General features: G+C 41.8%; 1 protein-coding gene across 3 annotated transcripts in view; it reads left to right on the top strand.

The window, feature by feature from the left end:
- The window catches only part of ARHGEF25 (Rho guanine nucleotide exchange factor 25), a 418,106-nt gene that overhangs the window by 356,583 nt on the left and 34,024 nt on the right, over window positions 1–27,499 (top strand). For all 3 annotated transcript variants that reach the window (XM_075851970.1, XM_075851969.1, XM_075851971.1), the window contains one exon: window positions 14,488–14,586. In XM_075851970.1, the coding sequence (XP_075708085.1) occupies window positions 14,488–14,586 (99 nt within the window). The remainder of the gene's footprint in view (window positions 1–14,487; window positions 14,587–27,499) is intronic.

The raw sequence follows: 27,499 nt of genomic DNA, 5'->3' as shown, positions 1-27,499 counted from the left end.
GAGGTGTGCTTTGGGTCATTGTCCTGTTGTAGGATGAAATTGGCTCCAATCAAGCGCTGTCCACAGGGTATGGCATGGCGTTGCAAAATGGAGTGATAGCCTTCCTTATTCAAAATCCCTTTTACAAATCTCCCACTTTACCAGCACCAAAGCAACCCCAGACCATCACATTACCTCCACCATGCTTGACAGTTGGCGTCAGGCACTCTTCCAGCATCTTTTCAGTTGTTCTGTGTCTCACAAATGTTCTTCTGTGTGATCCAAACACCTCAAACTTCGATTCGTCTGTCCATAACACTTTTTTCCAATCTTCCTCTGTCCAATGTCTGTGTTCTTTTGCCCATATTAATCTTTTCCTTTTATTAGCCAGGCTCAGATATGGCTTTTTCTTCGCCACTCTGCCCTGAAGGCCAGCATCCCGGAGTCGCCTCTTCACTGTAGACATTGACACTGGCGTTTTGCGGGTACTATTTAATGAAGCTGCCAGTTGAGGACCTGTGAGGCGTCTATTTCTCAAACTAGAGACTCTAATGTACTTGTCTTGTTGCTCAGTTGTGCAGTGGGGCCTCCCACTTCTCTTTCTACTCTGGTTAGAGCCGGTTTGTGCTGTCCTCTGAAGGGAGTAGTACACACCGTTGTAGGATATCTTCAGTTTCTTGGCAATTTCTCGCATGGAATAGCCTTCTTTTCTAAGAACAAGAATAGACTGTCGAGTTTCACATGAAAGCTCTCTTTTTCTGGCCATTTTGAGAGTTTAATCGAACCCACAAATGTAATGCTCCAGATTCTCAACTAGCTCAAAGGAAGGTCAGTTTTATAGCTCCTCTAAACAGCAAAACTGCTTACAGCGGTGCTAACATAATTGCACAAGGGTTTTCAAGTGTTTTCTAATCATCCATTAGCCTTCTAACACAGTTAGCAAACACAATGTACCATTAGAACACTGGAGTGATGGTTGGTGGAAATGGGCCTCTATACACCTATGTAGATATTGCATTAAAAACCAGACGTTTGCAGCTAGAATAGTCATTTAGCACATTAACAATGTATAGAGTGTATTTCTGATTAATTTAATGTTATCTTCATTGAAAAAAATGGTGCTTTTCTTGCAAAAATAAGGAAATTTCTAAGTGACCCTAAACTTTTGAACGGTAGTGTATATATATATATGTATGTATGTATGTATGTATGTGTGTGTGTGTGTGTGTGTGTGTGTGTGTGTGTGTGTGTGTGTGTGTGTGTGTTATATATTTTTGGATTAAATAAAAGTTACACTTTTTATAATGTATTGGTCAGACTTTTTAGCTGTAGGTTATTATTTTATGTATCACATTTGCAGAATGTCACGGCAGCGCAAGTGTGCTCTACTGAGTCTGAGACTGCAGTAGTCATTAAAAGTTGCACTTTGTGTTGAATTCGGAGAAACCACTTGTTGTATTAGTTTTGTTGAGCTATTTAAATTGTTCTTGTTTAATTGTTTTGCAAAAATCTGAGAGTTTGTACGTTTTGCTAATAAACCTAATTTCAATGGGGGTTGAATAATTTTGATTTCAACTGTGTTGTCATTGAGAGGCACAACATCAGGGTGATATAAAGGACTGTAGGACGTGAGCGAAGGAAAACAACTCTTTCTGTTGACATTAGACATATCTGGCGTTTTCATCACTTTAGAGTACATTGGTACGTGGAAAATGCTGATGGGAGGGGGCTTTTGGGTGCAAAACATAAGACAGCAAGATCAGATAATCGTATTACTGTCAGATAAGAGACAGCTGGGCGTTATGTTGCACATTTAATGTCAAACCTTTGAAATATGATGCTTTGACATCATGGCAGGAAAAGTACAACTCTACTACATAATCAACTGCAAATGGTAAAAATGAGTTACAGAAATACGACAATGTAAAAAGATTTTTATTTTGATGAGATGTAATGGAGTAAAAAATGCAAATCATAATTTTGTCCCATGTGAAATTTCTTTCCGCTGCGCACCGAATGTGTGGCGGATTTTGGATGCAGAATTTCTTCATTTCTTCACATTTTGCACTACAATTCATAAAACAAATCCACAGCAAAAATACTACAAAACACACTGATGATTCCGCAGGTAAATTAGTCAAAAAATCTGCATGTTTAACCCCTTAGGCTATATTCACACGACCGAATGTCAAATCGGGCAGGAAAAATTTCAGTTTTTCACAGCCGATTTTGTGTTGGTGCCGTTTTCACTTGAGTCTATCGAGGGATCCGGGAAAACGGGCAAAAATAGGACATGTCCTATTTTTCCCTGGCCGGTCACACGGTCTGTTAAAAAAAAAAAATGGCCGTGTGATTAGCCCCATAATCATGAATTAATTTCAATGCAGCCGTGTGACGGCCGTAAAAATAACACGGCCGGCTTTCCCTGTCATCTGAATGGGGCCTTAGCATCCAGGCCTGTTTGGGCCCTAATGACCAAACCGTTTTTGCCATTTTTTTTATCCTCACATTCCAAGAGCCATAACCATTGTTATTTTTCAAGTTGTATTTTTTAATTGCACCATTTTAGGGTATGCATAAACTATTGATCAGCTTTTATAATTTTTTATTTAGAGGGGAGTGTAAAAAACGCCAATGCCACCATTGAGATTTAAGTTGTTTTTTTCACTGCCATGCAGTAAAAATAATTATTATATGGTTCAGTACGAATTTGGCAATACCAAATTAATACCTTTACACAATAAAAACATGTTTTGTGGAAGAAAGTAATTTTTGTGTCGCTGCATTCTGAGACCCACAAATTTTTATATTTTTCTGTTGATGTAGCCGTATGATGGCTTGTTTTTTTGCAGGATAAGATGTACAGGGTGGGCCATTTATATGGATACACCTAAATAAAATGGGAATGGTTGGTGCTATTAACTTCCGGTTTGTGGCACATTAGTATATGGGAGGGGGGAAACTTTTCAAGCTGGGTGTTGACCATGGTGGCCATTTTGTATCTAACTTTAGTTTTTTCAATGGGAAGAGGGTCATGTGACACATCAAACTTATCGAGAATTTCACAAGAAAAACAATGGTGTGCTTGGTTTTAACGTTACTTTATTCTTTCATTATATTTACAAGCTTCTCTTTGTTTACAGCCATTGACATGTCGCAGAGGTTAACACGTGAGGAGCGGATACAAATTGTGTTGATGTCTGGTGAACGCAGTACCCGGGTCATTGCAGCAGATTTCAATGCAAGACACCCTACGAGACCACCCATCTCCCATGCTACAGTTTGCAAACTGCTTGCCAAGTTTCGTGAAACTGGTTCAGTGTTGGATTTGCCCAAATATGGACGCATGAAAACTGTCACTAATGAAGAAACATCAGTGGCTGTCCTAGCTTCATTCAGCAAGAGCCCACAGCGTAGCACTCGCCACATGTCACTGGAGAGTGGCATCAGTCGAACATCCCTTCGGCGGATATTAGCTACTCACAAATGGCACCCTTACAAACTCCAGCTGCTGCAGCATCTCAACGAGGATGACCCAGATCAGCGCACTGAATTTACAGAATTGGCAAAACAAAAATTGGAACAGGACCCTCAGTTTACACAGAACATTTTGTTCAGTGATGAGGCAAACTTTTATGTGAATGGTGAAGTTAACAAACAAAACAACCGCTATTGGTCTGACACTAACCCACATTGGATAGATCCCTCCAAGACTGTTGGAACACAAAAATTGATGGTATGGTGTGGTATATGGGGTACAAAGATAGTGGAGCCATTCTTCATCAATGGAAACCTCAAGGCCACGGGATATCTGAAATTGCTACATGATGATGTGTTTCCCTCTTTATGCACTGAAGCTGGCACGTTCCCTGAGTTTTTCCAGCAAGATGGTGCACCACCACATTATGGGTGTCAGGTCCGAGCATTCCTAGATGAACAGTTTCCTGGAAAGTGGATTGGTCGTCGTGGGCCAGTTGAATGGCCCCCTAGGTCTCCCGATCTGACCCCCTTAGACTTTTATCTTTGGTGTCATCTGAAGGCAATTGTCTATGCTGTGAAGATACGAGATGTGCAGCAACTGAAACTACGGATACTGGAAGCATGTGCTAGCATTTCTTCTGCGGTGTTGCTATCAGTGTGTGAAGAGTGGGAGAAGAGGGTTGCAATGACAATCCAACACAATGGGCAGCACTTTGAACACATTTTATAAGTGGTCAGAAACTTGTAAATAACTCATGAAAGAATAAAGTAACGTTAAAACCAAGCACACCATTGTTTTTCTTGTGAAATTCTCGATAAGTTTGATGTGTCACATGACCCTCTTCCCATTGAAAAAACTAAAGTTGGATACAAAATGGCCGACTTCAAAATGGCTGCCATGGTCAACACCCAGCTTGAAAAGTTTCCCCCCTCCCATATACTAATGTGCCACAAACAGGAAGTTAATATCACCAACCATTCCCATTTTATTTAGGTGTATCCATATAAATGGCCCACCCTGTATTTTTTATTGGTACCATTTTGGGGTACATAGGTTTCTTTTAACAAATATTTTTTTCCTTTTTTTTGGGAGGCGGGAACGAAAAAAACACCCCTTATTTTTGTTACACCACGCGGTATAAATAAAAGTTATCTTTATTTGTTACGATTGCGGCGTTATATAAGATCCTCTTCACATCAATTTTTTGGGGATATCCCCTAGGATACACGATAAACGTGTCCATAGGGTTCCATTAGCCGGACAAAGGCCAAAAGAGTTTCCTTTTGGCCTCCGTCAGGTTCGTATATGTGTCGGCATTTTTTTCTTTTTTGAAGGATGGAATAGCATAGTAAACTACGCTATAACATCCTGATGTATCCCACAAAAAAAAGTATACCGCGCAGTGTAATTTTTTTTCACATGAAGCCTAAGGGTGACCGATGCCACTGTTAGGCACCCGCCACAGATATACATTAAATGTATACGTTCAGGAGGTTCCCCAGAGCCAGGGATCCCGGGCGACGTATTTAACTGTACGCAATACAGTGGGATAGGTTGTACCTCCGATCGAAGGCTAAAACGCGAAGTGAAGAGCGTGTAATATGTATGTTTTTTTTATTGTGAACCATTTTTAAAAATAATTAAATCATTTCTAAAAAAGGTTTAATAATTTTTTTTTGGGGGGAGACTTTTTTTAAATTACATTTTGTTAAACATAATTGTACTTTTGTTTGTCCCACTAGGGCCCTTCAAACAGAGATTTGTGACCGATGGCACTGTTAGGCATCCGTTTAACGGATCCGTCACCCTTAGGCTATAATGGCATAGTTTAACGGTGATGGATATCCATCACGATGCAAGAACTAGCCCCCTGCCCGTGCCGGATATATCCATCACGCGTCATTAAGGAGTTCATTAAATGCTGCTGATGTATTTTTAGGGTAATTATGTGGATTTTCCATTCGGATTTGCGGTCGGAACATCTGCAGGAGGATACATTACCACCCATATAGATGAGGTTTGAACAAAGCCCATCTACATGCTGCGGATTTTAAAATTCGCAGCATGTCAATTTCTGTTGCGGATTTTCAGAGTAGTAAAATCCAAAATCTGTGGTACGGATTTTGTGGAATATTTTTATACCACATGTGAATTCACCCGAAGGCTGCTCTATTGAGATTCTGAGGACATATTGTTCACTTTTCACGAAAGGAGTAAAGAAGCGTAGCGTTTTTGGGTCAGTGGCATTTTTTTCCCAGACAGAGCATGCTTTAGGTATGGCCTTTTTCTCTGGTGTTTTTCTATAAGTTTCTCTATAGGACTGGTTAGCTGATTAGTGCCAAAGGAGCTTTAGCTCACTATTTAAAGGTACACTACCAGTTTTATTTTGGTTATATAAATCTCTTACAAATTTAGTGGAGAAAATTAGTTTATTTGCTAAAAATTAATTTTTAATACATTTTATAAATTATGGGGGCAATTTTTTAAGACTGGGATTTCATAGGCCAGTCTTAATAGAAAGAAAAATTGGCGCAAAAGCCTCTTAATAAATGTGTCGCATCTTTCGGCCGTGCCGTCCACCACAATTGTGGTGCATTGACCGCAGATATGCGCCATACATTCCCTTCAAGTCCATCTCCTATAAAATAAAAAAAAACACATCCTCACCTCACTGCTCCTCTTCCCCCCCCCCCCCCCCGGGTACCTTCATCCTTCAGGCTTTGCTCGTACAAAATCCTGACGTCCAGCAGTGTCTGGTGACACAGCACTTCAACGTCATCAATGCTGTGTCACCTGCCCGGCGTTATTACATTGTATGCGCCACACTGGAGTGATGAGGGAGTCGGAGGGGAAAAGAGAAGCAAAGAGGTGAGTATAATTTTTTTATCTGTGTATAATTTTTTTATTTATTTATTCAGTATTTATTTTAGTATGATCGGGAAGGCAAGGCACGAGGTGCCCAGTCCGAGCCTCTAACTTGCTACGCCCAATGGAGTGAAGTCTACACCAGCCATGAGCTGGCGTAGATTTCACTATAATTTATGCTAGTTTTCTGCCCCCTTTCCCAGAGGCCATGCCAACAGTGGTGAGGGTGGCACAAAAAGGCCAAAAGTCGCAATTTGCACTGCACGATTTTTTTGGCCCTTTTTTGGAATTTTCTACTCCAGTTTTCTGGTGGATAAATTAAGCCCTACATACTTAAGGAAAATATAGCAGTCAATTTGTAACCTATACTTTTGTATCCGTTTACATACAGTAAATCTATCAGTTTTTTGGTTTTTTTTCTATCAATGTTCACTTTAAAAAAAAAAAAAAAGTATACTTTTTATAGGTAAAAACAGACAAACGTATACCGACGTATGAGTATACACTAAACGTATAAATGTACGCTATGGAAAACACAGATGCAAACAGAAAATGGTACACGTTTGTATATACGTTTTCAATGGTCCATGTTATAAAAATACACTCGGCGGATAGCACAAACGCGATGTGAATGGGGCCTTAGAGGGATAATCGCTGCTCTCGCTATAGCAAAGCGAATTAGGACGAAGAAAGAGCAATAGCCGTCACTGCCCCATGATGTGAAGCTACAAGAAACGGTTATTCGTCTGTCTTCTCCGTCCTAAGCCGATGTCCTACATTTTTTCTGGAATAAAGAAAAGTTTAAATCTGGGTAAGAACTGCAATCTTCCTTTTTACCGATTGGGTAGATGACAATTTGCTATATTATAATATTTAGAGATGTATCATGCAGTGTTTTATTTATTGAAGGTATTCCAATATTTTACTCTGAAAACTTTCTTTTATAGTTAATGGTTGAAGCGGGTTTAACCATTAAATCTAAATGTAGGTTCTTGTAACAGTAGTTTATAGATCATGAAGTCACCCAGGCAGTATTGGTCTTTCACAGTTAGTACTTTGCAGAGATCAACTATCAGACAATAAGCATTTTGCTTCAGCTGCACATTCATCACTTGTAAAAAGCGCAAATGAGCACTAAAAGTATAAGAGGCCTCGGGTACGTAAGGCGCAGGCCGGTTCACGAGCAGGACACTATAGATTAGGTAGTCTGTCTGAAGGAACATAGCCCGCTAAGCTGTTGTGAGGGTCATGAACTACTGTAGTGACAGGAGATAAATATTTCTTCTCTCTAACCAGTCAGGCATGAAGTTCAGTATGAATGGCTTGACAAATTCCCTGTCTACTACATTTCATTCTTTTAGTAACTTCTTTTTAAGTTTATGGACAACTGGAATGGAAACCGTAGAAGTCTAAATGTCTGATACAGTTTATAAATATATATTCAAAGTATAAAGCGTACACCTATAAACCCTGGAACATGGATCAAGAAACCTTTCAACCATTTCCTTCAGTAACCGTTTAGAGCACCTTAATGTACGGTGTCACCTGTATTTTTTTTTACTAATTAAAACCAGATAGTGAAACATATAGGGCCACATTTACTAATTCTGTCTAGTAGTTAAACAGCGTAAAATTATACCAGGCAGGCACAAAATGCGCCAAATTTATCACAGTGGCACATACTGGATGATAATTTTGGCGCACATTACTTTTTTAGACACTAGTCCCTTCCTTATACCACTTTTGAATTGGTTTACTTTGTGGCAGAATTTTGTGTCCGTTTTTTTTATAGCCTTTCTGGCGCAGATTTAACCACTTTAGGAAAACCATGCCCCGTTCTCGCTGGACCGCACTTCCATTCGGAATGGTATTTAAATGCAGATATAGTGGGAATACTGGGTGTTCTTAAAATGAGATAGTGATCTTAAGATTGAATGTGCTCCTGATAACTTAATAGGATGTCATGCAGGTGACCATTCCCTTTGACTTTTTGGTGGGAACTCTGAATTGAAATCGCGCTGTCTTTCGCGAGAATGGGGAGGGTTGAGGATGGGGAAAACACAATTTTGAACAATGTATTACCTGTATACTTCTGTATCACTTGATGTACCCCTGTTTTGTTTGATTGTTATATTCTGTAAAACCTCCCCAAAAATTGTTTGAAAAAAAAAAAAAAAAAAAAAACTCTAGTGAGGTGTAAACATCAAAATTGTGCAAATTTGTGCCCATTTGCACCAAAAATTGGTGCATTTTTTGACACTTTCTAGACCCAGTAGTTCATCTGCCTCATTTTATTTTTCTAATCTGTTTTTTTTTTGTTATAGATTTTGTTTTCTGTACATTATTATTTGAGCTGCTGTTAATAGCATTTAGAGATATGCTTTACAATAGCCAAATAGACTATAGGAACCTGTGAACAGGAGTGGACCCATTGACTTCTATGGAAGAGCTTTCTAAGCATGCTCTGTGACCTGTGCAGAGGTCATTGTGCAGAAAGAGAGATGCGTCCATCACCTAATGTCAATGGTGGACCCTGTGTTATCTATATAGAGGTGTTACCTTTCATAGTTATACTGCCTGTGATGATAATGAGATGACTTTTGAGAAGGGATCTCTACAGGACAGGAAGTGTCAGTTTACTGTGACGTTCAGTGGCCAGAGTGAAAACTGCAAGATTTTAGGAAAGAAAAAAAAAAAAATCACCAAAAATTCTTACATTTTTTTTTTTTACATGCAAACTTGATTCAAACAATAGCTCATTATCTGATGACATATTCCCTTTAAAGTGTATGACTGCCTCTCAACACCACTTTACAGTGTGTGTGTGTGTGTGTGTGTGTGTATATATATATATATACACACATACATACATACATACAGTGAAGGAAATAAGTATTTGATCACTTGCTGATGTTGTAAGTTTGCCCACTGTCAAAGATTTGAACATTCTAAAATTTTTAGGCTAGGTTAATTTTACCAGTGAGAGATAGATTATATAAAAAAAAAAAAAAAAAAAAAAAAAAAAAATCACATAGTCAAAATTATATATATTTATTTGCATTGTGCACAGAGAAATAAGTATTTGATCCCCTACCAACCATTAAGAGTTCAGCCTCCTCCAGACCAGTTACACGCTCCAAATCAACTTGGTGCCTGCATTAAAGACAGCTGTTTGAAATGGTCACCTGTATAAAAGACTCCTGTCCACAGACTCAATTAATCAGTCTGACTATCCTCTACAACATGGGCAAGACCAAAGAGCTTTCTAAGGATGTCAGGGACAAGATCATAGACCTGCACAAGGCTGGAATGGGCTACAAAACCATAAGTAAGACGCTGGGTGAGAAGGAGACAACTGTTGGTGCAATAGTAAGAAAATGGAAGACATACAAAATGACTGTCAATCGACATCGATCTGGGGCTCCATGCAAAATCTCACCTCGTGGGGTATCCTTGATCCTGAGGAAGGTGAGAGCTCAGCCGAAAACTACACGGGGGAACTTGTTAATGATCTCAAGGCAGCTGGGACCACAGTCACCAAGAAAACCATTGGTAACACATTACGCCGTAATGGATTAAAATCCTGCAGTGCCCGCAAGGTCCCCCTGCTCAAGAAGGCACATGTACAGGCCCGTCTGAAGTTTGCAAATGAACATCTGGATGATTCTGAGAGTGATTGGGAGAAGGTGCTGTGGTCAGATGAGACTAAAATTGAGCTCTTTGGCATTAACTCAACTCGCCGTGTTTGGAGGAAGAGAAATGCTGCCTATGACCCAAAGAACACCGTCCCCACTGTCCAGCATGGAGGTGGAAACATTATGTTTTGGGGGTGTTTCTCTGCTAAGGGCACAGGACTACTTCACCGCATCAATGGGAGAATGGATGGAGCTATGTACCGTCAAATCCTGAGTGACAACCTCCTTCCCTCCACCAGGACATTAAAAATGGCTCATGGCTGGGTCTTCCAGCACGACAATGACCCGAAGCATACAGCCAAGGCAACAAAGGAGTGGCTCAAAAAGAAGCACATTAAAGGTCATGGAGTGGCCTAGCCAGTCTCCAGACCTTAATCCCATCGAAAACTTATGGAGGGAGCTGAAGATCCGAGTTGCCAAGCGACAGCCTCGAAATCGTAATGATTTACAGATGATCTGCAAAGAGGAGTGGGCCAAAATTCCATCTAACATGTGTGCAAACCTCATCATCAACTACAAAAAACGTCTGACTGCTGTGCTTGCCAACAAGGGTTTTGCCACCAAGTATGAAGTCTTGTTTGCCAAAGGGATCAAATACTTATTTCTCTGTGCACAATGCAAATAAATATATATATAATTGTGACAATGTGATTTTCTTTTTTTTTTTTTTTTAATATCTCTCACTGGTAAAATTAAACTAGCCTAAAATATCAGCAAGGGATCAAATACTTATTTCCTTATCTGTATATAATTTTTTTTCTTATTATTTTTTTGTAGCAGTGCAACTACTAAGGATTTGGGCCCATAATTATGTATTTAAAAGGAATGTTTCAAGAGAAAATGTCTTCTCTCTTTATTTATTAGGCAAGAAACCTGGAAAAAGGTCTGGGTTGCTGGAGTGGAAGAGAATAGTAAAAGTTCCACTCCGTCTTTAGTACAGTCCAGGGTTTGGGCTCCTTATGAGTCTCATTAGCTGCCAGCTGTTAAGGCTCCTTTAAAGGGAACCTGTCACCAGCATTTCACCTATTAAACCAGCAATACCTGGTGGTCGTGGGTGAAAAATCATTTCTATATAACCTATAATTGTCGTCTTAGTCGGCTCTGTAGCTTTAGTATTCAGCATTTTAGTGTTTGCACACCGTATGCTAATGAGCATAAAAGAGTCAGATCTTCATTTGAAGAGTCAAATCTTCATTTGAAAAGAGTCATATTTTCATTCCTCAAGTCTTTCCGAGTTTACCCCGCTTCCTTACTTTTGATTGACAGCTCCTCACCTTCCACAAGCACACAAAATCCTGCAGTTGTGCATTGATGTCGTCTTCTGGTGTGTGCACACAAAGGGATACCGGATTATTACGATAAAAGGCGCAAAATGTTTGCAGACCGTTATTTACAGTCGGAGGAGGAGTTTAGGAGAGGGGATAACGGCAATGAACTTTTGATAGCAGCGGCCAGTGAGGGATATGTAAAGCTCAATAGGTGAAATGCTGGTGACAGGTTCCCTTTAAGAAAGGTTTGATCTATTCACACAAGGCTCCCAGTCTGAGGAAGACAGGCATTGCCAGCCTGTGAGAGTCAGAAGTTGTGGTAAGAACATACATTTGTTGTGAGGTGCTGGGCAGAAGTCCTTTCACCCTGATAGCTAGGGAATCTGTATGTTTAATTAGAGGCTGGACGGCCTAGGGTTTATTTTTTAAACTGAAGCACAAAGAAACGGGCAACATTAAGAACATAGATGCAGTGGTCTGCCAAGGAAACAGTTCAGCAGATCAAATCATGATTACTTCCCTTTGAAATCGGATGATGTCCAGCAGTGCCATCAGCTCAGAACTGGCAGAAACCAGGGGGAACTAGGTACACCCATCTACTGTTCGGAGAAGCTTGGCCAAAAGTGGCCTTCATGGAAGAACTGCGGCCAAAAAGCGACATCCTAAAAAAAGTTTACATTGAGCCTATGCCACGGCCCGGGCGACTAATAGAAGTGATCTTCTGAGTAACCAGAAAAAAAAAATCATAAAGAGTCTACTAGTAAGATTAGATGTATTGGTACATATGATGCATGTGCTAAGGCCAAGGTCATCCAGCCCGCTATATATACACCTTGAGACTGCGTCTCCGTGTAACTTTTAACCATTTTTTCAATAAAATTGGGAACAATTTTCCTTTTTAATCAAACACAGCGCTGGATTTTCTCTTTCTTTTTCCTGATGCATGTGCTAATCAGGTTACTAATAATTTACGTAAACATTGGCCCATTTTATATGCTGATCCTGACCTATGGGTCGTTATATCAATGACACCAAATATAACGTATCGTAGGGGGAAAAAATCTTAGACTTTCTTGTCCTCAGTCATTATTCTAAAACAGTCCATACCACAGAGTATTTGGCTTCAATCTCCAACTTTAGGCTCTCACCCATGTGGGCACTGTTCGTTCTGCCCCCTGATGCCTAAAACTAAGAATTTTAGAAATCCTACCGATGGTAGGATATACAAAATTAGACATTTTATTAACTGTCATAGTAGCGGTGTGGTATATGCTGCCAAATGTCCATGCCCGAAATTGTATGGGTGTAAAACCATTCAGCAACTGAGAAGACGTATCTCAAAACACCTCAGTTCTATAAATAAAAAAGAGGACATGCCATTGTCAAGACATATTAGATCAGTTTATAATGGAGAGACCAGCATACTAGAATTCTGGGGTATCACCGAGGTTAAATTGGGCCCCAGAGGTGTAAATTTAGATTGTAAGCTGCTACAAGAAGAAGCCTGATGGTTCCATCATCTTGGCAGCTTGAACCCTGGTGGGTTCAATGAGGACTTTATGTTCATGCGTTTCCTCAGATATAGAAGTCTAACAATGTTATTGGCTATTTTGAACAAATTATCCAGTGAATCACTATGATAAATACTTTCTGAAAAATGTAATTAGAAAATGAATCCTAAATATGTTTATAAGGAACCTCTCAACCCTTCTGGGCGCCGGTAGTTATTCTCCCTTTTAATCCCCCATTTTCTGGTCTACACAGACCTGACTATTATCTCGTGACCATATGACTTCACTAATCAATAATAATGGATGTGATATATAATATTCATTACAGCAGATAGTAGCTGGATGGTAATATAGCTTCTGGTTTCATCCCATCATATTAAGTGTATCTATCTAGATTAAGTCAATTGACATGTACAATTTGGATTTCTTTCTCCTTACTGAAAACAAACAAACCTGCGCTTGCGCATTATCCAGCATCTCGGGAGCTGTCTCATTTGAGACTTAGGGCCGGTTCACATCAGCGTTGACTTTCCATTCAGGGGTTCTGTCGGAGGTTTCTGTCGGGTGAACCCCTCAACGGAAAGTCAAACGGAAACCTTAGCTTCCGTTTGCATTACCATTGATATCAATGGTGACGGAAACATTGCTGATTTCCGTTTGTCACCATTCCGACAGGTTTGCATTTTTAGACAGAATCAATAGCGCAGATGACAGTTGTGATTGTAAGTAAGGTCATGTTCACCCAATGAGGATTAGAACCAGGCAAATCCGCTGTGAATTTTTTAAAATAATCCGCAGTAGAAATCCACAGCTAAAACTCGCATTGGCAACTCAGAATTCGCACCAATAATGAACATTCTGTATATTTTCAGAATCCGCGCCTAAATTCCAACGGAAATCACAACTGGCTCAAAGTTATTTTCCTCAAAGTGGTTTCTTTGAAGGTACATCTGTATTTCCATAGAGAATATAGCATCACTTGAGGTGCAGTCACATGCGGCAGATTTTGCTGCAGAAAGTGTCTGCGACTGAAAATCAGTTCCATTCATCTAAATAGAACTTGCATAAATCCATTCACCTGCTGCAGAAACAACCCCATCATAGTCTTTACCTTCTGGTTGTTTGGACGAGGTAACATTGTAACCAATCAGATCATTTGAATTTCCCCATCAGCAGGAGATGACTGTCTTCATCATGTGGGGGGCAGTGACTTGTGGTAAACCCAGGCTGCTGTAGATTTTTTTTGTATTTTCATTTTAAGAAAATTGGTCTTTATACAATTCTCCAGTTTCACGTGGTAAACTTTAGGGCAGATTTACTAAGCCTTGCACCACATTTGTGTTTTAGACATTAGACCGTTTTGAAAAGCGTCTAAAAAAAGGGGTGTGGCTAAGTGCAGTCCCAAAATGATTTATTAATGGTGGGTGCCACAATTTGGGCGCAACATACTGAAGTAAAGTAAGCCGGTCAAGAGGTGGTGTATAGAAAAGTGTCTACATGTCTAGCAAGATGTGCCACATAGCGTGCGCCACTGAGATAAGTTTGGCGCATCGCCTGCCTGACCTAATTTTAAGCTGGCAAAATGTCAGACAGTATTAATAAATCTTACCCATTATACCATATACCTGATACTTTGTTGCAGTTTAGTTAATAAACTTCTGAACTCCTTTCTCATTTACCTTTTGTAGGAATGGAAAGACCATGAAAATCCTGACAAACATAACTTGCCCGACTTATCCTTCCTGTGTGACTTGCTTCAAGGGGCGACCTCCGATCCCAATAATAAGGTAGGCACCTCACCAACTGATGATGCCGCATGTTCTATCTAGTTGCAAACTATCCTGAGGATATTTGAGAACGGTCTTTCTTGGGACAACCCCTTTAAGTCATTTCCATAGGGACTTTAGTGTACGCAAAACAGCTGCCTATATAACCATAATCATATTTATTAATTTATTAAAAACGCAGACTTACTGTGCGAGTTAAGTAATGGTAATAGTTCGGACTTTTACGGGGGCAGCGACACAAATTTTGTTTATTTTTAACATTACTTTAGAGGAAAAATGGAAAAAGAGTTTTTTTTTTATCCTTTTAATATTTTTTGTTCTCACTACTAGCTTTATTTAACTTTTTTTTAACACATTTTATTAGTCCCCCTAGGAGACTTGAACCCCTTATATTACCAGTATATTGTCAGTATACTGTCATTTTTACAGGCTTCTCAACAGAGGAAGAGTGAATGCAGACCTGCGTGATCGCTGTTCCTGGCCGTTAGTCCCGGGTGTCAGCTGTAATACACAGCTGACGTATGGAGCGGGCCCCCGCACCAGGACGTGCTATTACGTCAGGGTGCGTGAAGGGTGTTAAGGTGTATTCATATGTTACGGTTTTGCAGTGTGGTTTTCGACTGTGCTTCAAAATACTCGGCAAAACCGCACCGTGTGAAAATCCATTTAGGCCAGGGCTAAACTGAAACATCTTGTAGTACTACTGATTGATTTTACCTATTGAGTGACAGCTGCAGTCCAAGATTTCATGCAACTCAATGTATTTATTTGGATTTCAGTTGTAGCGCAATAGTGAGGGTATGTTCACACAGGCTATTTTCAGCAGTTTTTTGGGCCATAAACATCCCAAAAAGCGGCTGAAAAATCGGAAGCAGAACGCCTACAGACATCTGCCCATTTATTTCAATAGGAAATACGGTGTTCTGTTCCGACAGGGCGTTATTTTCCACCTCATTTTTAAATAACGGTGCGTAAAAAGATGCCCCGTAAGTGCATGTCACTTCTTGAGACGTTTTTGGAGCAGTTTTTCATTGACTGAATAGAAAAAACTCTCCAAAAACAGCCGTAAAAAACGCTAGTTGCTTAAAAAACGGCTGAAAATCAGGAGCTGTTTTCCCTTGAAAACAGCTCCGTATTTTCAGCCGTATTTTGTTAAGTGTGTGAACATACCCTTAAAATTAATCAGTAGCGCTACAAAAAGTCTTAGTGTAGCCCTGGCCTTAGAAGGAATGTTATCAACTGGTACAGCTAGTCCGTTAAAGTGACTGATCCCATGAACCAGTCTATTGCTGTATATGGCATCAGGAATGACATATACAGATAATTAAGGGTATGTGCACACACACTAATTACGTCCGTGATTGACGGACGTATTTCGGCCGCAAGTACCGGACCGAACACAGTGCAGGGAGCCGGGCTCCTAGCATCATAGTTATGTACGATGCTAGGAGTCCCTGCCTCGCTGCAGGACAACTGTCACGTACTGTAATCATGTTTTCAGTACGGGACAGCAGTTCCACGGAGTAGCAGGGACTCCTAGCATCGTACATTAGTATGATGCTAGGAGCCCGGCTCCCTGCACTGTGTTCGGTCCACTACTTGCGGCCGAAATACGTCCGTCAATTACGGACGTAATTAGTGTGTGTGCACATACCCTAATTGTTAGTGTTGTTCTATGTTCTTTCTAATACAGATTATGGACTCATACACATGGCAAAGCCGTATTATGGAGCTGTAGGTATTCTGTCCGCCTTTATATGACAATGCTTCTAGGGGAGAATACCTGCTTAATACAGCATGTGACGGAACATGCTATAACTTTTTTCACCTCCATAAACCACTGTACAAAGCACATGGATGAAGCACATATCAGAAGCACTTGGAACCTGCGCTGGAGGTTTGATGTAAAACTGCATGTAGCACTATTTTTCCCGTCAAAAGGACGGATATCACGATGGAACCCAATGGACCACATTATAAGTCAATAGGGTCTGCCATGTGCTAGTGGTATCCATCGTACATTGGATCCAGCACTGCATCCCAGTTTCAGTTCCAAAAAGAAACTAGGAAGCAGATGTGAACAGGGCCTAAGGCTGGGTTCCCATAAACGCGGCAGAATTTTTTTCGCAACAGAATTCTGTGCGGAAATTCCACAGCATTTACAGTAGCAGCAAAGTGGATGAAATTCAGAAAATCTCATGCCCACGCTGCGGAAATAACATGCAGCGTAAACGTTAATAATTTGACCTGCGGTTCGGAAATTACATTCTTCAGCATGTTAATTTATGCTGCGTTTTTTGTTGATTTTCCGTTGCGGTTTTCCCCATTGAATTCAATGGTGAAGCCAAACCTGCAATGGAAAGCCAAGTGTTGCGACTTTTGTGGTGTATTCACCGATTACGCTGCAAAAATCGCAACTACTGAAAATAAAAAAAATTAGACTTACCCAGAACGCCCTGCTCCTTCCTGCAGTCAGGCCTCCTGGGATGACATTACATCCCATGTGACGGCTGCAGCCAATCACAGGCTGCAGCGGTGGTCACATGGGATGATACATCATTCCAGGAGGACGACCTGGATGACGTCAGAGGCCGGCCTCCTGGGATGACGTTACATCTCATGTGACCGCTGCTGCAGCCAATCACAGGCTTCAGCGGTCACATGGGCTGCAGCGTCATCCAGGGAGGCCGGACCGAACTGCAATGGAGGGAGACATCGCCATAACAAAGACCTACGTAAGTATGGGCGGTTTGTACCGCTGCTTTCCGCAGCGGAAATTCCATCCGAAAAAATGCACCACAATGTGGTGCGGTTTTCGGACAGAATGTACTGCAGGTTCCAGGTCGGATACGCTGCGTGGTTTTTACACAGCGTATCCGTCCCATGGAAACCCGGCCTAAGGGCTTGTCCACACGTAACGGAATTGCTGCAGAAAATTTCTGCAGCAATTCCGTTGAAAGTAGCAGACATTCCGCTGCGGAAAAACCACACCATTTTCTGCAATTTTGACTGCAGAAACTGGTGTGTATTTTGCTGCGTTTTTCACAAGGTTAGGAGATGGTGACATCTCCCCTGAAACAAGCAGCAATTCTGTCCACTTTCCGCAGCAGGAATTGACACTCTGCGGTCCGAAAAATACGCACCGCAGGTCAATTTCTGCTCTGAATTTTTACACAGCATGTGGATGAGATTTGTTAAATCTCACCCACTTTGCTGCTACTGTATTCTGCGTATTTTCCATCCGCTGTACAGGACGTAAAATATGCAGCAATTCTGCTGTGTGTGGTGTGAGGGTTTAGCATCAGGAGAGGTTGGTACAGCGGTTTCTTAGTAGCCAGAGACAGGGACACCGTGCATTAAAGTTCATAACAGGGCTTTGCCTGTGTTTTATTCTTGTCAAAGAAACAGCCTCTCGTACAACAAGGCAAAATACAAAATAAATCCTGCTCGTCTGAGCACTAACTAAACAAGATATTATCTAACTATACCAAGTGCCTTCCTACCAGGCACTGGACACAAAGTAACACAGGTCTTTACTCACATAGAATACAGGCTACTCCAGCCTTAGTAGTCTCCAGTCTGAGTCAGGGGCGAGACTCCCACACACCGTGTCTGCACCTTTTTATACACCGGCTGCAGGTGCAGCTAATTGAGCAGCAGCCTTGTCCTACAAACAGAGATGGACTAGGGATTGGGGAACCCGCCCTGCTCTTCCCCAATCCAACTCCAGACCCTTTTTCCGGCTTTTCCTTAGGCTTTATTCAGACGAACGGGAAAAACGTCCGTGCAACGCGCGTGATTTGCACGCGCGTTGCACGGACCTATATTAGTCTATCGGGCCATGCAGACATGTCAGTGATTTTTACTCAGCGTGAGTCCGCTGAAAAAAAGTCACGACATGTCCGTTCTTTCAGTGTTTTGCGCGAATCACGCACCCATTGAAGTCAATGGGTGCGTGAAAACCACGCATGCCTCACGGAAGCACTTCCATGCGAACTGCGTGATTCGCGCAACAGCTGTCAAAAGGATGAATGTAAACAGAAAAGCACCACGTCCAAACGGAGTGTTTTTGAGATGAGCAAACCCGGACAACCGAACCGAACTTCACCGGGTTCAACCGAATTCGTTTTGGCCGAACCCGGCAAATTTTTTTTCGGTACGCAACATCAGGAGATAGTCACTGTCCAGGGTGCTGAAAGAGTTAAACTGTTTCAGCACCATGGACAGTGACTTCCGATCCCAATAAACATGAACGTGTACAAAAAAAAGATGTTCTGACTTACCAATAACTCCCGGCTTCTTCCTCCAGTCTGACCTCCCGGGATGACAATTCAGTCCAAGTGACAGCTCCAGCCAATCACAGGCCAAGCACAGGCTGCAGCGGTCACATGGACTGCCGCGTCATCCAGAGAGGTGGGGCCAGATGTCAAGAGAGGCGCGTCACCAAGGCAACGGCCGGGAGGGAAGTTCTCGGTAAGTACGAACTTTTTCTTTTTTTTTTTAACAGGTTGCTCGATATTGTGATCGGCATTCACTGTCGAGGGTGCTGAAAGAGTTAACTGCCGATCAGTTAACTCTTTCAGCACCCTGGACAGTGACTGACGTCGACTAGCCTCATCTCTATGATGGCGGCTGCGCGAAAATCACGCAGCCGCGCATCAAACACGGATGACACATGGAGCTGTCAAGTGGTTTTTGCGCGCGCAAAACGACGCGTTTTTGCGTCCGCAAAAACGTCACGTTTGTGTGAATCCAGCCTTAAGCCGAGATTGGAAAGCTAGAGCTTTCTATTGCAAAAAATACTCATTCCCTGGAGCCTAGGATACATATGACAGGATTCTAGGGGAAATATACCTTCCCTCAATGACTTTACCTGTCACTGTCTCACAGTGGACAAGCACTAAGGGTGGATTCACACGCAGCGCATTTTGTTGCAGAAATTTTTGCGACAGAAAATCAGTTCCATTCATCAGAAACAGTTTTTTTTTTCTACAGCAAGCACATGGATTTCTGCAAGTTCGATTCACACGGCTTATTTTTGTCCGTTTTTTGGGCCGTATACGGCCGCTAATAAAGGAGTGCAAGTCACAGACGTTTTTGGAGCCGTTTTGCATTGACTATTGAAAAACGGCTCCAAAAATGGCCGTAAAAAACACAGCGAAAAAAGCGACTTTGATTAAAAAAACGTCTGAAAATCAGGAGCTACTTTCCCTTGAAAACAGCTCCGTATTGTATTTTATTTTGTGTGTGCACATACCCTAACAGATTTTCAGTCACAGAAATTTCTGCAACAAAATCTGATGCATGTGACTGCACCCTAAGGCCGTTTCTCACGGGTTGGATACTTTGCTTAAAAACCACGCAGCGTATCCGACCTGGAACCCGCAGCACATTCCGTCTAAGAAACTGCACCATTGTGCATCGTACAAATTGAAAAAAAAAAAAACGCCCAAAAACGCCCATACTTACCTAGACTGTTGTCATGGTGACACGTTCCTCTGTGGCTGTCCGATCCGGCCTCCCTGGATGACGCCAAAGCCCATGTGACCGCTGCAGCGGTCACATGGAGCCTGGTTTTGGCTTTAAAAAACGTATGCAAAATCTGCAGCAAATCTGCACTGTGGGAACACAACCTTAGAATATCAGGCTATTGGAGCACTAATACAGATCGGTACAACACAGACTTGCGATATGACTGTGTGTATTAACCTATTCCGATCATCACAGAAAAAAATAAGTGAATAACTGGCCTTGTTGCCCATAGTAACCAATCACAGGGTAGCTTTTATTTTTTCATAGCAATTTAAGAAATAAAAGCTGAGCTCTGATTGGCTGCTATAGTAAAATAAAAAAACAGTTTTATGTTTTTTTGTCTGACAGTTTTAATAGCTGAGGCTCATTGTTTCTAGGCCCTAGCACATTTTTTTGCTTATAATCACTATGAATCTAACATTAATAATCTGCAGAGAGCGAATTTTAGACAAGATTTCCATAGACCCGCAGATTATTCCTTTGAATCTGATTTGCCATCATAGTTATTTATATTCAGTCTTAAAAACAAGGAAAAGTTCCTTTTTGCTAAATTCTCTATAGATTTTCTTTTTAAATAATTTTTCTCGCCACAAACAAAATGACTTTTCCGATTTGTAATCCAGATGGCAGCCATTCCTGTAAACACGGCTGTGGTTTAGTTGCTATGGAAACCTTCCTTTGAATATAACATGTTGCATATTACATACACTGTGATTGAGCGGTACTGTTGCCGTGTTTCGTGTCTGTTTAATTATGAATGTTCTTTTTATTCTGGAAACTTCCTTTTGATTATTGACTTTTTATGTTCGAAACAAACAATATTGTTACCTATGATCACATAATAAATACTTCTGTTTTAAATTAATAGTTTCTCTTTCCAGTAATTTACAGCAGTTAGGCTACGTTCACATCTGCGTCAGGGCTCCGTTCCGTCTGAGTTTTCCGTCGGAACAGAGCCCTGACTGACACAAACTGAAACCGCAGATTTCCCTTTCCATCACCATTGATTTCAATGGTGAATTGCGCAGTAGACTACAGTGTTCGTCCGGTCAAAACGACAGAATCCTCGCACAATGGAGACAAACTGAAACCATTGTCACCGGATCCGTCACCATTGAAATCAATGGTGATGGAAACGGAAACCTACGGTTTCAGTTTGTGTCAGTCAGGGCTCCGTTCCGACAGAAAGCTCCTGCGGAACGGAGCCCTGACGCAGATGTGAACGAAGCCTTATAAAGATGGCCACGTTATTAATTTTCCAAGTACTGTTATTTCATGTGTTGCTTCCTAGAGTAAATTGAACGACTTTTTCTTCAGCCACTTATATCAGCCATTCAAGTGTGAACATACCCTAGTGCTGACCTTGGGAACCGCACCCATGTCCGTCCCCCCCCATGCTCTGTATCAATATCAGTCCCAAACTCAGTGCAGGGGTTAGGCTCAGTTCACACCACAGTTTTTGCATCCTCTGGAAAGGTACTGTTTTTTTCTGTCAAATTCAGGCTGGGTTCACGCAACCTATTTTCAGACGTAATGGAGGCATTTTACGCCTCGAATTACGTCTGAAAAAACGGCTCCAATACGTCGGTAAACATCTGCCCATTGCTTTCAATGCGTTTGCCGATGTACTGTGCCGATGACATGTCATTTTACGCGTCGCTGTCAAAAGACGGCACGTAAAATTACAGCCTCGTCAAAAGAAGTGCAGGACACTACTTGGGACGTTTTTGGATCCGTTTTCTCATAGACTCTATTGAAAACAGCTCCAAAAACGGCCGAGAAAATGGCGCGAAAAACGTGAGTTGCTAAAAAAACTTTTGAAAATCAGGTGCTGTTTTCCCTTGAAAACAGCTCCGTATTTTCAGAAGTTTTTGGCTCAGCGTGTGAACATACCCTTAGGCTGGGTTCACACAACCTATTTTCAGGCGTAAACGAGGCGTATTATGCCTCGATTTACGCCTGAAATACGGCTCCAATACGTCGGCAAACATCTGCCCATTCATTTGAATGGGTTTGCCGACGTACTGTGCCGACGACCTGTAATTTTACGCGTCGCTGTCAAAAGACGGCGCGTAAAATAACAGCCTCGGCATAGAAGTGCAGGACACTTCTTTGGACTTAATTTGAGCCGTTTTTCATTGATTCCAATGAAGAACAGCTCCAAATTACGGGGCAAAAATTACGCCTCGTACGAGCAATTACGTCTGAAATTACGGAGCTGTTTTTTCCTGAAAACAGCTCCGTAATTTCAGCCGTAAATGCAGTTAGCGTGTGCACATACCCTTACTGTTAAAACAGGACAAAGCAGGATACAAAAAAATATGCAGGCTACTTTATTCTGTCCTGTTGAAGAACAGGGTCCAGGTGGATCTAGGTTTGTTTGTTTTTTTTTTTGTTTTTTTTACAATCGAAGTCAAAGGCAACAGGATACAACTAGATAGGAATCCTTTTGCATTTTTTTTTGTAATGTTATATAAAAAAAAAAAAAATACAGTTCAACAGGATGCATAACCGTGGTGTGAACAGATCCTTACTTGTACATTGCATATTTTTGTTATGAGACAGAACTGAGAGTGGCCACAGCTGAATAAGACAGTCACAGCCCTCTGCCAGCTCATACTTTTTTGACTATCTATGTACTATTCTACTGTAAAGTTGTATGTGTAGCACAATTCACCTATTCCAGTTTGGCGTTAGGGCGGTTTTACACGAACGCGATATACGTCCGTGCAACGCGCGTGATTTTCACGCGCCTCGCATGGATCTATATTAGTCTATGGGGCCGTGCAGACAGTCCGTGATTTTTACGCAGCGTGAGTCCGCTGCGTAAAATTAACGACAGGTCCTATATTTCTGCGTTTTTCGCGCATCACACGGAAGCACTACCGTGGGACGCACATGATTCGCGCAACAGCAGTCAAAAGTATGTTTGCAAACAGAAAAGCAGCACGTGCTTTTCTGTTTACAAACATCCAAACAGAGTGTCATAATGATGGCGGCTGCGCGAAAAGCACGTAGCCGCGCATCCTATGTGATGCCACACGGAGCTTTAAAGTGCCTTTTGCGCACGAAAAATGCTGCGTTTAAATCCGCCCTTATACATGGGACCTCTGGGACATTACATTACAAATAAAGATGAAGAAGAGCATTGTATTTACTTGTACTTTTTAATCTTTTGGCATGCACGCACACACACACACTGCAAGACAAAAATTAAATACATTACAATAATAAAAACTCCCCTTAGGCCTTATGCACACAACTGTAGTGGTGTGCATGGCCGTGATTTGCGGCTCGGACGGCCGCGGGTTGTCAATGAGCCTGGACCACAAAATACGGCCGTTATAAGTTATGTCCTATCTTTTTGCGGTCCAGGCTCCAAGGTAATGCACGGACCGCGGAAACCACGGTCTTGTGCATGGGCCCATAGAAATTAATGGGACTGCAATTCACCCGCAGATTTGTGGGTGAATTGCGGCCGCAAAAACACGTTCATGTGCATGGGGTCTTAGGCCCCATGCACACAACTGTAAAAATCGTCCAGAATTGCAGACCGTAATTACGGACCCATTCACTTCTATTGTCCACGAACACCTTCCCGTTTATTTACGGGAAGGTATCCGGGTTGTAGAAGTGTACTGCAAAAGATAGGACATCTCCTCTTTTGCTTTTTCCGGGACGTGCTCCCATAACGTGGGCATGAGGCTTTAGGGTGGATACACCGGCAGCGTTTTTAGGAACGTAAATAATAAAATGCCCTAAGCGATTCAATGGGTAGCGTTTTTTGTTTTAACTTTTTTCGTGTTTTCCAAAATTGTAGCAAGCTTTGCTTTCGTGTTTTTGCATTTTTTTTTTAGCCGTTTTTGTCTAATAGACTTCCGTAGGTTCTCTTTGAAAAGACACAAGTACCAGTGTGCGTTGTGTTTTTGGTGCCGTTTTTCAGAATATATTTTTGCAACACATATAAACATCACCTAAAAAAAACAACACAATTTGGAAAGAAACACCCTCCAATATCGCCATAAAAAAGCAAGTACCATTTTTTTTTTTTTAAAAACTTGAGTTTTTCTGTGATTCTTATTTAGGCTAAAATAACACCACACAAAAAGTGTGTGTGAAGGAAACCTTACAAATACTAGTTACCATAGTGCATGCATATTTCTACTTCTCTAAGGGTATGCGCGCACACAAAATGGGGAAAACGGCTCCTGATTTTCAGATGTTTTTTAAGCCACTCATGTTTTTCGCTGCGTTTTTTATGTCCATCGATTTCAATAGGAAAAACGGCGTTTCGTTCCCATGGGGGAACGTAAAAAAGAAGTGCATGTCACTTCTTGAGCCCTTTTTGGAGCTGTTTTCTATGGTCTCAATAGAAAAACAGCTCCAAAAACGGCCATAAGAAACGCATCAAAAAACACTTGATGCATAAAAAACAGCTGAAAATCAGGGGCTGTTTTCCTTTGAAAATGTACATATTTTAACTATGAACCAGCATGGATACCAAAGTTCATTATTTGACCAACCGAGAAAGCAGGAAATAATGGACACAGATGGAAATTCATGATAAAATTTATTAAAATCCAAATGTAATAAAGCCCACAGAATTCAATGACTGAATATGTTAACATAATTTTATCTTCCTTTCTTTTTTTTCTTGCATGGTGGACTTCGGCCTGGTTCACATCTGCGATGGAGGCTCCGTTAGGCAGAATGACAGAATAACAAATGCAGATGTGAACATAGCCTACTATATATGTGTATATATATATATATATATATATATATATATGTGTGTGTGTGTGTGTGTGTGTGTGTGTGTGTGTTCCGCCGTATGAGGCACTGGATTTTAATTAGAAGCAAAAGGAGAGTACGTACCTCCATAATATTGCTTCAACACGTCATCATTTTCCATATGTTTTTCCATACGAATCCTGAATTTATAAACATAAGGAAGAGGAGGAGAAGGGTTTCTTCCTGTCTCCCAGCTTTTTGTCCTCTATCAGATCAGACTGCTGTCCTAAGGCCCCCTGCACACATTGCATAATTCCTGCAGATTTTCCATCCCGATTTGCAGACAGAAAATCTGCAGCGTATTATAGTAGCAGCAAAGTTGATGAGCTTTCAAAAATCTCATTCACACGCTGCTGAAAATCTGTGCACAAATTGACCTGCCGTGCAGATTTTTTATTCCACAACATGTCAATTTATGCTGCAGAATAATTGCATGTTTGTTGTGAACTTTCCCTATTAAGGTACAGGGTGGAAGTGAAATACAAGTCTTGCGATCTGTACTGCTGAAAAGCTGTGAATTTGCAGCAAAACCGCAAGTAGGACCTTCCTCTTTAGGGCAAAGCCACACGTGGCGGAATTGCTCTTGAATTCCGCTGCGGACACTCCGCAGCGTTAATCCGCAGCGGAGCCGTTTCTCCATTGACTTCCACTTCTATTTAGTAGGGTTCGTTTAGACGAGGCTGAAAATTCCGCTGCGGTGCGGAATTTGGTGTCCGCAGCATGCAATGGATGTTGCGGAGTTGTGGCGGACTGGTTGCGGACTCATGACGGAATTTCTCCATTGACTTCAATGGAGATTCTAATTTCCGCAATGAAGTCCGCAGCTGTCATGCACATGTTATGTGTGCTGCGGATGCGTCTTGCTTTTTTGACATGACATTTCTTCATTCTGGCAGGACCTATGTATTTCTAGGTCTACAGCCAGACTGAGGAAGTCAATGGGGCTCCCGTAATTACGGGAGCATTGCTAGGAGACGTCAGTAAATAGTCACTGTCCAGGGTGCTGAAAGAGTTAAGCGATCGGCAGTAACTGTTTCTGCACCCTGGACAGTGACTACCGATCCCAATATACAGCAACCTGTAAAAAAAATAGAAGTTCATACTTACCGAGAACTCCCTGCTTCTGTCTCCAGTCCGGCTTCCCAGGATGACGTTTCAGTCTAAGTGACGGCTGCAGCCAATCACAGGCTGCAGCGGTCACATGGACTGCCGCGTCATCCAGGGAGGTCGGGCTGGATGCCGAAAGAGGGACGCGTCACCAAGACAACGGGCGGTAAGTATGAAATTCGTTTACTTTCACTAGGGAAAGTGCTGGCCCTTCTCTCTATCCTGCACTGATAGAGAGAAGGGAAGCACTTTTACCGCAGTCCGCAGCAGCTAGTCCGCATCAATTTACTGCACATTTTGGGCAGATCCGCCGCAGAATCTGCAACGCAGATTCTGTGCGGCATTGATGCGGACAGTTGCGGAGGAAATCCGCCACGTGTGGGCATGCCCTTAGTCCTCATTTACACGAGCGTGTGCATTTTGCGCACGCAAAAAAACGCAGCGTTTTGCGTGCGCAAAAGGCACTTGACAGCTCCGTGTGTCATCAGTGTATGATGCGCGGCTGCGTGATTTTCGCGCAGCCGCCATCATAGAGATGAGGCTAGTCGACGTCATTCACTGTCCAGGGTGCTGAAAGAGTTAACTGATCGGCAGTAACTCTTTCAGCACCCTCGACAGTGAATTCCGATCACAATATACAGCAACCTGTGAATAAAAAAAAGACGTTCATACTTACCAAGAACTTCCTGCTTCCTCCAGTCCGGTCTCCCGGCCGTTGCCTTGGTGACGCGTCCCTCTCTTGACATCCGGCCCCACCTCAATGGATGACGCGGCAGTCCATGTGACCGCTGCAGCCTGTGATTGGCTGCAGCCTGTGCTTGGCCTGTGATTGGCTGCAGCTGTCACTTGGACTGAATTGTCATCCCGGGAGGTCAGACTGGAGGAAGAAGCCGGGAGTTATCGGTAAGTCAGAACTTCTTTTTTTTTTTTACACGTTCATGTATATTGTGATCGGAAGTCACTGTCCAGGGTGCTGAACTAGTTTAAAGAGGCTCTGTCACCAGATTTTGCAACCCCTATCTCCTATTGCAGTAGATCGGCGCTGCAATGTAGATAAGAGTAAGGTTTTTTTTTGTTTTTTTTTAAACGAGCATTTTTGGCCAAGTTATGACCATTTTTATATTTAATTGTAAGGTGATTATATTGGAACATGTTCTTGGTTATAGTTTTGGATATAAATCAGAGATTTTCTATTTAGAGGTTTACTTCTCAGCTATTCCTGTACTGGGGACTGCGTCTGTTCACACCTGTGGACCCTCTTCTTCTTAGAATTGTTGTGGAATATGTCTACATTAATAATTCAGGATATAGGTCCAAGGCCAACAAGATCTACTGCTTGGTCTAGTCAGACTGTCTGTCTCTGATTTATCCACAGACTGAACTTCTTTATCCTTCGCCTTACCTTTATTTATTAAAACTGCCCACTTTTTCACGGGTCACCTCCTATATAGGCCATAATCACCGTTCTGGTTGGCTGGTATGA

This window comes from Rhinoderma darwinii, chromosome 2, assembly GCF_050947455.1.
Source record: "Rhinoderma darwinii isolate aRhiDar2 chromosome 2, aRhiDar2.hap1, whole genome shotgun sequence".
NCBI lineage: Eukaryota > Metazoa > Chordata > Amphibia > Anura > Rhinodermatidae > Rhinoderma > Rhinoderma darwinii.
This window is presented reverse-complemented; position numbering and strand designations above follow the sequence as displayed.